The 14687-nt window shown below is 35.9% G+C and overlaps 1 protein-coding gene across 1 annotated transcript in view; it reads right to left on the minus strand.

Annotated features, from left to right (window-relative positions):
- The window catches only part of SPATA17 (spermatogenesis associated 17), an 86367-nt gene that overhangs the window by 7758 nt on the left and 63922 nt on the right, over window positions 1–14687 (minus strand). Inside the window, exon 9 of the mRNA XM_058802627.1 lies at window positions 12050–12188. Coding sequence (XP_058658610.1) covers window positions 12050–12188 — 139 coding nt within the window. The remainder of the gene's footprint in view (window positions 1–12049; window positions 12189–14687) is intronic.

A 14687-nucleotide genomic window follows, 5' to 3' on the forward strand; every position in this document is an offset into this window, starting at 1 on the left:
TAATTTCTTTAAGTGTATAAAGCTAACCTACAGAAGAAGAATAAGTCACCTTGATGGACACTTTCCAGGTACTTTGAGACCTGTTCAGAGTCAGTTTCAACATTACAAGTATAGTTTCCTGCACAAAGATACAGTGCATGCTCTACCATACTTTAGGCAATGTTATAAAACAATATCACCCAAATTCTATTCTGAATGTCTGTATATGAACCAAAATTGCCGAAGATAATACTCTATTTTTTCACTATGTAGCCTTTTTTTTACAAGTAAATTAAATTAAGAAACCAATGTGAGTTTCCCTGCAAGCTATTTCATACTTGGATACCCTTGAACTTTACTGAATCTGGCCTAAAAAACAAATGTGCAGTTGAAATAGTTCAGTAAGTATTCAGAATCCCAAGAGGCGTTTATTTGCTATTGTCATGCAAATATCTACCTCTTACAGTGTATTTTAACAAAATATCTCTGAAGAGGGGAGCAGAAGTTCATCTTAATCTATTTAAGATTTATAAATAACATTGTCAAGAACAAAAACACTCTAATAAGAAATATATAGGCCTTTAAAGCAGTTGTTAAATCTGAGGTGGAGCCTAACACACATTCCTGTGTACAAAAAACCCACAGACTTAAAAAGCATCTGATGAAAAAAGTAAAGGACATATTCTTACGACAGTATTTTTAAACCAGCTTCTTGTCCTGTCCATCACACACACTCCACTAGCAACAAGACTTGCATGAGAAACTACTGCACTTAGGGATGAACGTCTTGACTTAAGCCATTTGTAAGCTGCCCCCTTCATTGTCTAATCTGTTCAACTACCACATTCTCTTTTCAGCTGAAAATAAGCCAGTGCCAAGTGTTCAGTGCCAAGTGTTCACTGCCAAGAAAAACTCAGAACCACTTTTAACCTGCTAGACTAAAGCCAGAAAATATTTAACCTGCCAAGATCAAGTTGCAACTATACATAACTTGACAAAATCGTGCCACCAGGAGTTAAGGAGGAAAAATTCTGAGTTGAAATCCTCAAATGAAAGTATTTTGTATCTTATTTGGCTTCTGATATGTGACAAAACCAGTACTTCAGCTAGACTTAATCTGGTTTCCCATGGTTCTGGATGACACTTTCTAACCTGATTATTTTCTGTGATTAAATTACTAGATATGCAGATCAAAGGAGAACAGTGGATGTCTGGCTGAGCTTTAACAAGGCTTTCAACACAATGTCTCAGTGAATCCTTTTAACCAAGCTGGTAAATTATAGTCTAGATGTGCAGACTAATAGATGTAATTGCTGCCTGGAGTCTCAGATTCAAAGGGTAGCAATAAATGGCTTCTCCTGAACTGGACCTGGGTACCAACATATTTCCCCAGGTGCTGTCTTGGGGCCTATCTTAATATCTCCCTCAGAGACCTGGAGGTGGACATGGAATGCACTCTCCTCAGGTTCCTGGATCACACCAACGTAATGGCTGCCATGGAGACACTAGAGGGCTGTCACTCAGAGCGATGCAGACAGGCTGGAGGAATGGCCTGACAGAACCCTACAAAACACAGGATGGACAAATTCACCTGGCACAGACTCATCCTGGAGGAAAGCAGGCTGGAGGCTCACACCCTGGGCAGCAGCTCTGCAGAAAAGGAGCTGCTGGTCCTTGTGGGCGAATGGCTAAACATGAGTCAGCAGTGTGCCCTAGCACTGATGAAAGCTAAAGAGAAAACCAGCTTTTCTCCTCCAGAAATACAAGCTACCTTCAGAAGAGATAGAAATTATCAAACATGAATATTTCCTCATTTTGCAGGAAGCTTACTTTGCAGATGGGCTAACACTAGAGAAACTACTCATCTCCCATCCAGTGTTTACACATGCTCTCATTAATCAATAAAATGGGAACAAAAGCTTTTAGACTAATAGCTATTGCTATTTTTTCTGTCTGTATTTACTCTTATATGATAACATATCTTCTTTATGCGTCATGTTTTCAGTGGCACTTTTTCTTCTATGTAAATCCACCAGTTCTTTGATACAGTTCAGGAACAGCATCACCTACAGTGATTACTGACTCCGGTGCCGCAGACTTGTTTTGGCATTGACATGAAGTGAGTTTGGACAAACTTGCTGACTAGAAGCTTTGGGGAGAAGAACAGCTAGTATTTATAGCCAAACATTGCTACAGATTAAACATTATTCAGAAAAAATTACATGGATTACACTTATTGGCACAAATTTTAAAAATAGCTTGCTGAGCACTTCAAAAACTAAAGCCGTGCTGCCTTGGTTCTGACATGAATACATGTTACGTGGATATTAAATGCAACAACTTGTGCAGCAACAGTCTGTGGGGTGCATAAGCAAAAGTTTGTTTCATTTTTCAGCTGGGTAACTTCTGAACTAGATTCAACTCTGCTGGCCATGCTGAGGAAAGAATTTAGCCTGAGACTTTAATATCTATGCCTTTAATGTCTATACAGAACTTTGAATGTATAGCTGAGTATGATTATATCTTATAAGTGAAGAGGAACTGGGAATTTTTACAAGGATTTATATGCTAATTTATTCATTGACAATGTAGTAGCAATGTAAGTTATACTGTAAAGTTTCCCATACTTCTCTGAGGACTTCAGATTTGAACTGAAGTGTGGAAATTCTTTAAATAGCAACACATTTTGGCCTTCCTTTTGCCAAAGGCTTGGGCATCTGCAAAAACTACAAATCATGCCAAACCCTTTGAGTGATATATGAAGGACCACAATCCACTAGGAAATAAGCTAAGACGAAGTCATTCATTTCATTTAGGTCTTTCAGTGGGATTTGAACCATCCAGCCCACAAACCATGTCTCAGGAGATTGCAGTGTACATCCAGCCCACAGTAATAATGATTCATATACATATATGTGTATATGCTTTATTGCTACCTTTAGCTGGATTAAAAGCAATATATCAAATTTTATATTTCTGCTTCTTTTATTAGCTTTCTAGCACTTGATCAGCTGATAGAGGCAATAATGAGATGTTTTTTTATAAACTGGAGTTTGTAAGTCCTGTCCTGAGAATGTAATATTTCAAAAAATAGCCTAAGCTTTGGGGAAAAAACCAATTACAGAAACAGCATTAAAAATGCCAAGCACTGGGCAGAAGCAATTCTGGATCAGTTTAAAAAAGTGATTGATGAAACTCTAATCTGAGCTGAAGGAACAGTTTCACGACAAGCTGTGACCATTCCACACACTTCATTAGCTGCCATAATTAGCCTGGTGTTTCAATTTGTTAGAACTGGTGGGGACAATTTTACTCAGAATGCAAACATCAAAAAACAGAGTGCCTCGGACTTCAGAAGAGGCTGATGAGAAGCTTTTCTAGTCTTTGTTAACTAAAAGATTAATTACAGCTGATGGGAGGCTGTATTCTGATTGTCACTCTGTCTATGTGCATTACTTTTAGCATTAGAAGAAAGACATGGTTGACACTACACTGCTCAATCAAGCAGCTTTGCATTAGTGCACAAGGTCTGTCAACATGCAATGTTTTTATTATTTCTCCTTTTCCTTCAAGTTATTCTTTAAAAGAGCAGGGTGTTTGGTTGGTACATGCTGCCATTCCTTAACATGACTACAGGTGAGAAATCCTGACATGTCTCAAAGCTATAAACCAGGAATATTATTACTTTTTATTACCACAATCAGAATGTAAATACCTTCTCAAATAATCTCATTATGAGAAAAAAACCCAGGACAGTTGTGAAACTGGTACTGTGTGCTTCAGCCTTTGTACCCTACCCCTCTACCTCAGGTGTGGTTACCTCTGTACATTAACTCATCAAAGCTTGTAAGGTTGTTTATATGGATGTGAAGTTTGAATTTGAACTCCAAAGATTAGTCCTGAATAATTCCATAACTTTCATTCTAGAACATTAACACATGGCAAATCACCTACTCATAAAAACACTCCTCATGTGGATATGCCTTTTACTTTCCCTACAAGTGTTATCAACAAAAGCTGTAACAGAAGAAATAATACAGCTTATCATTGTAGAATATACTTTTAACCTGAGTTGGTAAAGGGCATGTTGAACCCAGCTCTTCATTGCATTAAATGAATAAGCACTGAAGTGTATTACAAAGTGGATATCATTCCATGATTTAAAATGGGGCGAATTAGTCCAGAATTGATTCATAATATAAATTTTGAAGAAAGAAGCAGTAGAATCTTACGTCAAACCATTAAGACAACAAACAGTCTGTGCTACTTCCCATGTCTCATTCATTCCAACATAACTGCACAAAGCTGTTATTGTGGTTTTTCCTGTACAAGGAATGCAGGTTCCTCTAAAATCCATTTTTATGCATTGAAGTCCTACTGCTCTGAGAATAATGTACTTTTGCTCCCTAGAGAGAGCATCAAAACAAACAAAAAACACACAAACTTACAGACTTTCTTTCAACCTGGGCCCATATCTGGCATAATATCTTAGAACATCAGTAGGTGTTATTAGCATTTAAATTATAAAACTATACAATCATAATGAGTCAGTGTAGCAAAATCTCTAATTCAGACATCATTTCAACAGTCTGAATTCCTATGTGAACCTGCTGCAAGAAAGTCATCAAAATATGTGTCTCTCATCTTAGACCTCAATTTTCAAACTCACCAGCAATGTATGTTTAAAGATGAGATTTTACAAGTCAACTTTTCTGAGAAAATAGGTAACACCATTTTTCCTAGAACATTCTGTCTGAATGGCATGAATTTACATGTTGATTTTGTTCATTATGGGTCAGATTCTTATCTCATGCCAATTGGCCCAGCTCCATGGATGTATCGCAGTTATGCTAGGGCTGAGGACCAGGTCTCAAACCTGAAGCTTTCAACAGTTGTATGGCCCACGTAATTCTCAGAGGATTGTGAAAAGCTTTTGGCTACTCTAATTTCAACTCCATTTAACAAGCACAAACAGGGGCTCGGTGAGTATTATCAAATAATAAGTAGCTTGCTTTTGCAGATAAATTCCATAAAGAATTTTAAGTAATTTCAAAATATAGCCTTTTTAATTCAATATTTTGGGAAATTGAATTGAGTTGAAATACATTATGTTTGACATACATATAAAAAAACTACTTAATTCCAAGAATACTGAACAGTCTATGCAAAACTGATATGAATAGGCAAGGGCATGGAATTCCCAGTTTAGTGTATGGATTTTGAACTCCAACAAACAAAATCATATCCAAACAGTCAACACCTAAAACCAATATGAATAAATTAGGTGTAACTCCAGTATCTACTGTTTCTAGATTAACTGATTTTTTTTGCAATTTAAAGTTGTGCCACAAATTATTGTAATGCACACTAAGCATATATTGAAGTAATTGGGCAAGATACTCTATTTCTAAAGTGTTTCTGATTAAATAAGAGGCTTTAAAACGTTTAAGCAATGTGTACAATGGGAATTATTTATAGAGCTTAAACATACATACATCTCACTCACAGAAATACTGGTTAAAGTTAACTCTTACTAAAAATGCGAGGTTTTCTTTTATACCACTAAATGCAAGTTACATTATTAAATGAGGAAGGTAGGCAAAGCAAGACATTTATCATCCAACAGACAAATGACAGAGGATTGCTAGTTAGACAGTATAATAAGTGCCATCTAATTTTCCCCTTTGAATCAATTTATTCTTCAAAGCCTTGGATCATCATCAAGGGACTGCATTTGCCCGCTGAGAAATTACAGAACTGAAAATCAGGTTTTATAAAATATTCAACTAGTTGCCCACAAACACTTATAAATAACCACTAGAATGGATTTGATTAGACTAGTGGTGACAGTATCTCTTCCTATGCAAATAATTGAATGGTTTGACTCTTCTCAGATACTACTTTTTAGCATTACTTCAAAATCAGACATGGGTCTGTTACTATGCAATGTTTATATTATTATTTATTATTTTTTATCATTACAAAATGATATACATTGGACCCTGTGACTCATCAGCAACCACTAGAAAGTTTTTTCAGCCTTCCAGTTATGCACAGATTCTTTTCTGCATTTAGTTGAACATTAGCCAAGGGTACATTTTGCATGTTTTTATTTGCTTCACACTGTTTACCATCTTTCTACAACCAAGAATATAATTTGAAAGCTCAATTATAGTTAATAATAATTATTATTTTTATATCAATAATAGCATTTTTCAAAAGCAACACAACAGTGGTGATTTTAAGGATTTTCTCAAAGGAAACAATCTACAACTCAGAACCTTTCCAGTGAGAGCTCTGAAAGTGATCTTCACAACAAAATGTAATTCTGTAAATAAGTCAGAGTCACAAGGAACCTGGAAAGATCATTATGTAAACTGTCAGAAGTAGGAATTGTCGTTTGCTTTCCTGAAAAACTAAATGGGCGCATCTCATAAGAGAGACTTAATTCTAGCCTGTGAATGAGAGTTAATGTCTGCTGTTCCCATTTTTGAACATGGCACGCTCCCACTTCTGCTTTCCTCAATACCTTTCCTTCTCAACAGTACATTATGACATTTACAAAAAAAATTAAAAAGAGAAAGAGATCAGAAGTAGAAGTTGCAAAACTGACTTTAAGATACTTTTTTTTATCCAGTTTCAAGGACCGCCTGCTTATTAAGTTCTTCTGTGATATTAAATTGGGCAACACTGCTCTTTTTCTGTACTATCTAATCAGAGAGCCAAACACCTGAGCTCCACAGAGCTCAGCTCTAAAGAGTAATGCTGTTGAGGGAATCAACCTATGTGGAGGAAGGTAATCACTATTTACAGCAGCATTCTGGCTCCAAGTAGTTCTTCTGAGAGCAGAAAATATATGTTACAGGGTAGAACAGACAGACTTTTCAATTATAGTACAGTATATATTGTTATTGGACCAGATCCTTAGATTTAAATTATTTGTTTTGGTTCACAACTCAGAATACCAAAAGAAAAGTGAGAGAAATCAGTGTTTTGTTGGAAGCAGATAGTTAATAACTCAAACTAAGGGTCCACTTGGAGCATCTGAATAGATACATCAACACATGCCAGCAGTAATAACCATACAGGAGCCATGTCATGGGCTGGGGGCCACTGGAGTGCATCCCACTTTGGCAACAACCCTTATTATCCCTGACATGGCTCATAAGGAAAACAGGATTGGGACAAGCAAACTCTTAAAGCCCATCTAATAATTCCCTTCTGGCTGCCACATTGTGTGAGATCTGTATTGCCTAGGAAAACACACTGAGGTTGGCTGGAGAACTAGGAATCTGATATTCCAAATATGTGCTAGCATTTCTTGTGTACATTAGTAACTCCTGTCACAAAGCACACTGGTAAATATGGCCTTTAAAGTTTTAAAAGGTAATAAAGCTGACAGTTCAGATGCACATTCATTAGCCAGTACCACACCATACTAGAAAATGTTCTTGGATAATAGCTTTTTCTAATTAAAATGAAAACAAGCAAATTCCTTTGATAAAATGAAGTCACAGTCTGAGCAAGAAAGAATTTAAGACTTCACACAATCATACTTATGATCTCAAGTCAAATGACTGGGAGGTTAGAAAAATGGAGTTAAGGTGGAATTTAAGTAAATTTCAGTATAGACAGGGATGGAAAAGCAAAAATAGTGTATCAAAAATTCTGCCTCATGATGAAATCATACACTAGACATGACTGTTTTATGCGTTGGCCTTACAAGAGATAAAACTAATTTTCAAATAGACAAAATTTCTTTCCCCCACTGTAAGAATTTTTTTCTGTTTTCTCTATTAAGCCAGATTGAAAACCTGTCAGTTTTTGGACAAAGAGCCAAATTTATGCCTAATATAAAGCAATGAAACTATACTTTTCATTATACTTATGTTGTAACATTCTTTATATAAATTCTGGCTTGGAATATATAGTCATTTTTATCTGTTATATGTGTCATGATTTAATTAAATACTTCTGCAACTTCATGCAATCACAGTTGAAGGCAATCACTGTTCAACAAAATCGACTGAAGCTGTTGATTGTGCCTTTATCTACCCTGGCTGAATCTGAGCCTGTAATTCACTGCCTCTGGTGACAAAATGGAAGAGATATAATTTATACATGGAACAACTATTGCCTGCTCTAATCGCTACACAGTACAGTGTGAAAATGCCAGCAGTGTTGACCACACTCCTGCTTTCATTGCTCCACCAGAAGTAGAATTGTGTTGGTGGTGAATTACAAGAGCTGTGTTTCCTAGCCCAGGCAAGGCCATGATAATCAGAATTATTTGAAGTTGATATTTGATTAATGCTGGCAATATTCTATAAGTGATTTCCACTAGACAACATCTAATTATTTAATTATTTCCCATTATTAATGGAATGAAACAATTCAAAACAAACAGCTAGAATGAATGTTTTGTTGGAAGCTCATAAACATCAATTCATACATGTAGAATTCTTACTAAAATTATATCAAGCTGGCCTGTTGAGCTTGAAAGGCATATTTTATCCCAATCAATGCATAAAAGTAAAATTATCTATAACTAAGGCATGTTTCTCTGCTGTACAGTTCAGCTGTAATGATCCCCACACACTGCACTTGCACATCAATTATGATAATCATAATCACGGTCGTTAAGCTGAATGTTCATTATTATCAGGATGCTGGTGACAGCAGATTCAATCACTGGCTGCAATGGGCAGGCAGGCACAGTCCCACCCAAGTTTCTGCAGACAGCGTTGTGCCACATTAAATCTACGATGTGTTCCACATCCCACTCCATTCCAAAAGCTGTAGACGGTAAAGGTCAACTTTATGTTCTGTGCAATATGCTTAGGTTCTCTAAATTAATTCTTTGCAGTCCTGGGTATTTTTATGCTTTGTAGATAATAAAATCCTGTTTCGGGCCAAAATGCCTGTGCAAATAATGAAACTGTGATTCACTTGTACTGTAATTCACCTATAATAAGGCATCAGAGGGAAGAATCTATCAGAATGGAACATCTTAAACTATCACTTCCTGATTTTTACAAATAAGAAAACATTAAATGCTGTCATTAAAGTCAGTTTTCTAAAATGCATATGTAAACTAATTCCAATACCGATTAAAGACTGTAAGCTATTATTTCTGCCTCAGCAAATATGAACATATGTGAGTGTTTTGATAGCTGAAAGACTATAGTTAGGGTATTTGATCCCTTGGCTGTCCATCTACACTGGAACCTATCATTGTAGATTAAAGTCCTAGTGACTAGCAAATTTTTTCTATTGAAGCTTCTTACATTAATCCTATCAGAGGCATTCCAATGTATTTAGTTAGATGGTGTAAAACTTAAAATATATAAGCAGTTTTATGTTTTAAACTGATTTACTGAGGAAACGAACTAGATTCAGTTTCACTAAAGGGAAAGTATTTCCATTCCTTGTTCATTTATAATGAAGAATTAGAACAGAACACTTTTTCCCTCAACTCAAATTTCTTTGAAATATAAACGGAGTGAGATAAAAATTTTCAGATTATAACTAGATGAAAAAAAACTACTAACTTTTCCTCACATAGATATGGTAATTATTATGTTTAGAGGAAGCCTATGCTAATATCCTTTCATTTTCCGGAAGAAATGTAACAAGGTAATATTTTTCATTGTTGTTCATTTTGCTTCTAAAGTAATTATATAATTTACATACTAATCTTTTTGTGACTTGAATTAAATTGCATAGTTATAAACACATGAAAACCTCTGGAAAATACAACTAGGATGTGCTCGTGCACACACACACACACAAAGAAATTTTCTGTATTTAATATTAAAAAAGCCACCCAATATCAACATTAAATAATACCTCAGCAGCTCAGACGGGTCACTGATCAACTGACCACTGACTTGACTCCTAGGAAGAACTTACACAGCCTTACCAGCAGCAACACAAGAAACTTGTGTAGCATAAGACTGTCAGAAACTGAACAGATACCATGGCAGTGTTATCAGTTATTCAGGTTGTAATAGAGGCTGCATCCACAAAGATATAACCTTGTGGTAAACTCAAAAGAGGGTTATGTCCAGTAGACAAGCTATTAAGCAAAAATCCTTTTTGTTTTCTACTATTTTTTACATGCCTGCCAGTCTTGTGATTCATTAGAACAGATAATTTTGTTCATAGCATTGATATAGGCAAAGGTTTCATAGAGTTTAGAAATAAAAAAGTGACACAGAGTTCTGTCAAATTTAACAGTTAGGAAAGGATGACCTCACACCTGCCTATAGGCCTTTGTCCATTAAATTGCCATGAGGAGCTTGAGGTTTTGAGGTTCTTTTTTGGATTTTTTCCTGATAATAACGACCCATTAAAGAATTAGGTATGTCATAAATAGCCCTTTACTCCTCTTATCTCTCTGCTGGGGCAAGGGGCCCCTAATGGAAGCTTCATATTGATTTAGAATTGGGGTTGGAATGCTCCGTGTCATGTTGGGTTAATGTATACAGCTATTCACCACCAGAGATTTAGGTTGGTATCTATCCAAGATCACAAGTAAAGTGAGTTTTTTAGCTAAGCCCATGGTTTATATATGTGGGATATGATATACAGTATAAGTATCATGTGGGATATGATATACAGTATAAGTATCATCATCTGAGCCTGAGCAAGAACTGCTAAGAACTGGAAAACAGTCTTTACAGGACATACAAGTACCAGAAATAAGACATGTAGAAAGTTTTTATGTATCATACTTATACTGTGGGACTTCAGCCAGCCATATCTTCCACTCCTTGACTTTAAAATTCAGAAATATTTTTGTTTGATTTTTGATGTTTTATTTGCAAGGAGATACAGTTAATGCATGTTGAAATACCAAAACTTTACTCCGAGCTCATTTTTAAACCTTAAAGTTTTGAGGAAAAATCTTTTCAAAATGTTCCTTTTCAAACTAAGATTCCTTGCAACTTTTTGTATATTTACAAAGGTTAAACTTCTCTCAAGGAAATAATTAATTATATCTTACAAAATTCCATAATTGTTTAGGTAGGAAGAGACCTCTTGAGATCACCCTCTATCGCCCCCCTACTCAGCTAGAGCAGGTTGCCTACACCATGGATATATCCAAAGATAAAGATTATCCAACCTCTTTGGGCAACTTGTGCCAGTCCTTATGTCACCCACACAGAAAAAGAAGAATAAAAAAAATAGTGTTTTCTTGCATTCAGATGGAATTTCATGCACTTCACTTGTGTCCACTGACCCTTGTCAGTGGACACTATGGAGTCTGAGAGAAGTTTGGGGTCCTGTTCTTCCTTTGCTCTTATCAGGTGTTTATGCACTTCAATAGGATCTCCCTTGTGCCTTCTCTTTTCCAGACTGAAGTGTTCCAGCTGTCTCAGCCTCTGCTCCTACAAAAGATGCTCCAGTCCCCTAACTGTATGGGTAGAGAGTGCAGCACAGAGCCAAAGTCCTTTTTGTACTCAGAAATTTTAAAGTGAGATTAAGATACGTAATACAAATAGGAGTAATGCAAACACTACACAAACTCGTGTTCCTAGAAAAATTACCTCTTACAGCACTACAAAACCAGACATATATGAGATGGTCCTGACAAAGCAGGCAATTTACCAAGGTCTTCTTAAAATTAAAAACACCTATTCACAAGTTTTAACATTTTCCCAAAGAATGTAAGCACTAAAATATTGTGCTGTTTTAATCAGGTTTTCCTATAATTTCCTGAAGTTTATCCTAATGTGTAAGATCAAATAGACAACCTCTCTTAAATCAGAAAAGGCAATTCAAGCATAATGAAACTTAGGAAAATGCATGTAAATGAAGCTTTACTTAATCAGGGTCTGTCTTAAATCCTGATCTTGTAGGACCAACAGTTGTTGAATTTCCTCAAATTGAATTTACCAGAGAGTCAAGGAAATTTCACATCTCATCACAGCTCTAACTACATGATTTTATAACATGCTAGAAAGAATCCTGTGTGACTCCATGATCACTGGATCATACTGAAATTCACTTAGTTCTAATAAAACATCAAAAAAGTAAATAAATTCTTGACTTTGCAGTGACTTACCTTGTCTGCTATCCACTTCTTAGGATATACTTCTCTGAAATATTTAGTTCCATAAGCTTCTTGGCCATATTTGCCTGATGTAAAAAGTGATGGCTCATACTTCTCATGATTTTTATGATATGAAGAAAATGGCAGAAACCTGAAATTCAAGAATATTTTAGAATCAGTTATGCTCTTCTCTAGATGCCACAGGATTCATGCAAATCAGTTCTGCAGGTGTACATATGCTCCTGATATTTTTCACTATCTTCTTAATGTTCCCTCTCAGTATTGTGAGACTACTGCAATTTCTCCTCTAGCCTTTTGTGGAATAAATTTGGAGCAAAGAGACAGTGAGTTTCAACAGGATAAAATGAAGACTTTGTGCACAAGGATCTAGCTTGGTTCACTTGCATGAGTAGATTATTACTTTGTGTGTATCTGCACGGACAGCTGGTGGGATGTGTGCAGGACGACCGGGGGCCCCTTAGCTGGGAGGTGCCTGCTGATGCCTCAGGTCCTAGCAGAGAGTGCAGCCTGTGCCAGCTGCACTCCCCATGCACGGGGACAGACAGCACCTCTGGAGACAGGCATCCTTGCTTTGTCATAGCCAAAGATAAATAAACCATATTCTCATTAGCAAAAGAGAAACTTGCTCGTATTTGTAAGCCACCAAACAGAGAAATCGTTTCTTCAGAATTCACAGACTGTGTACTTTACTCTTAAGTTATAATTATGTCCTAATTAGCAATCTTTTTTTGCTAGGTTCTTTCATTTTTGGTAATAATGATGATGGACCTGTTGCTTAGATAGTGCCAGCGAGCAGTGCAGCTCCAGCTACCTGCTGGATGGGGTTTTCAGATGGATGTCCCTAACTGCCAGGGACAACCACAGGGTTTTTGGGTAGGTTCCACAGCAAAATGTATGAAGGAAAGTGAAAAAACATCTTATATATAGAAGATCTGCAAGACACACTACAAACACATCTTAGTTCCATCTATTTCAGTTTCCAGGACAGTCATGAGAGCAAACAAGTACATGTTACTATAAAGCAAAACACTGGAAATGAAGTTTATCATTGCTGGTATTCTGAAAAAAATCAACAAGTGTTCTTAATTGTAGAAGTGCAGGAAAAAATAATTCTTGGTAAAATTAGAAAGATATGCTTCAGAAGTCAAAAATATCCCTTTTAAATCCTATGACAAGAAGTGTAGTTAATTAGAACCCTTCCTCAGCTGAATGCTTTTCACAATCCAGAGTCCCCATAAGAGTAAGGTAAACAAAGTTTTTATAAAAATGAGAATTAAAATACTCTTCTTTGTCTCTCAGCTGATACAGATGCAGAAAACTATTTATTTTGATTAACTGATTTATCAACAACTGTTTGAGTGGTTTTAAAAATTATTTTTCTTTCTTTCCACCTCATAAAAAGAAATGGTTTGAGAATCTGTCCAGCTGTATCAACTTCTTCTACCACGTACCACAAACAAATGCCATGTAAAGTTAGTGAAAGGAAAACCCTGAGTTAGCAGACTTTTAAATAATAAAAAGCTATAGTAGCATGTGTATACCCATGGGAAAGGACACCCTCACACAAGACAGATTAGGGTACTTGTAATGCTAATTTGCACATGGGATGGACATCACACACTCACAAAAATTAATGTGGCCCCAGTGTCCCAGAGAATACATCGAAGGTGCTGTGAGCCGGCTGCTCCACTTGCAGTTTTTATCACTTCTGAATTGCATTTTAATAGTACATTTTTCTTTTGTTCAGACATGAAAGAAAATTGGCTTTCTCAGGGGATTGGATAGCTGAGAAGACAAGGCTTGCAGTTTTGGGATTTACCCATATATGCACAGAATTTAGCTGAGCCAGAGCATTCATAATTTAATATGAATACCATGTCTGTAAAATGCATTACAGAAAAAATAATTTAAATCTTAAGCAAAGTAGAAGTAAATTATTATCATTTTCCTAAAATAAAAAATTCTACATAGAGGTTTTGATTTTACTGTGAATCAGTTAAACATTGTCTTTTGGCAAAAAAATTCTCAGAGTAATATAGGTTCTATGATTCAAAAAAAAAACACCCCAAAATTACCACTTTGAGACATAACAAGCAGTATTTTCTTTTAAATCAAAGAAAAAATATAATAGAGGATAAGGGTATCAAGTAGAAGCTTTTTCTTCTGTTTACAGTTCTGCTCTCAGAGTCAGGGGGCAAATCCTTAAAGTGATGATTCTCTAACAACATGCTTGTAAATTCAGTGTCTGCTTAAAGTAAGTGAGAATTTACCTTATGTGAATAAGTAATTAAAAGAATTAAAACAATTTTTTGTCTTAAGTAGGGTAACCAAATTAATGGGAGTGATACCAAAGTCATTATATCCCCTCAACCAATAATAATAACAAGAAGTAATAGCACTGCAAAACACTTCAGTAATGTTATTATGTTCTGTACCTCTTTGTTTACACCTGATACAGCTTGTCCCAAAATTAATGACAGTGTGTGCTCTGAAAGTGACAGAAGAGAATGATGGAAGAAGAACATTAAATTCAGACCAGGATACCATTATCAACTGTACAAGTTTAGATTTCCATGGTTTAGATTTCAAAACATTCACTCATTATTCCTACATCTAGTTTTCAGCTTTT

The sequence above is a fragment of the Ammospiza caudacuta genome, chromosome 3 (genome assembly GCF_027887145.1).
Source record: "Ammospiza caudacuta isolate bAmmCau1 chromosome 3, bAmmCau1.pri, whole genome shotgun sequence".
Lineage (NCBI taxonomy): Eukaryota > Metazoa > Chordata > Aves > Passeriformes > Passerellidae > Ammospiza > Ammospiza caudacuta.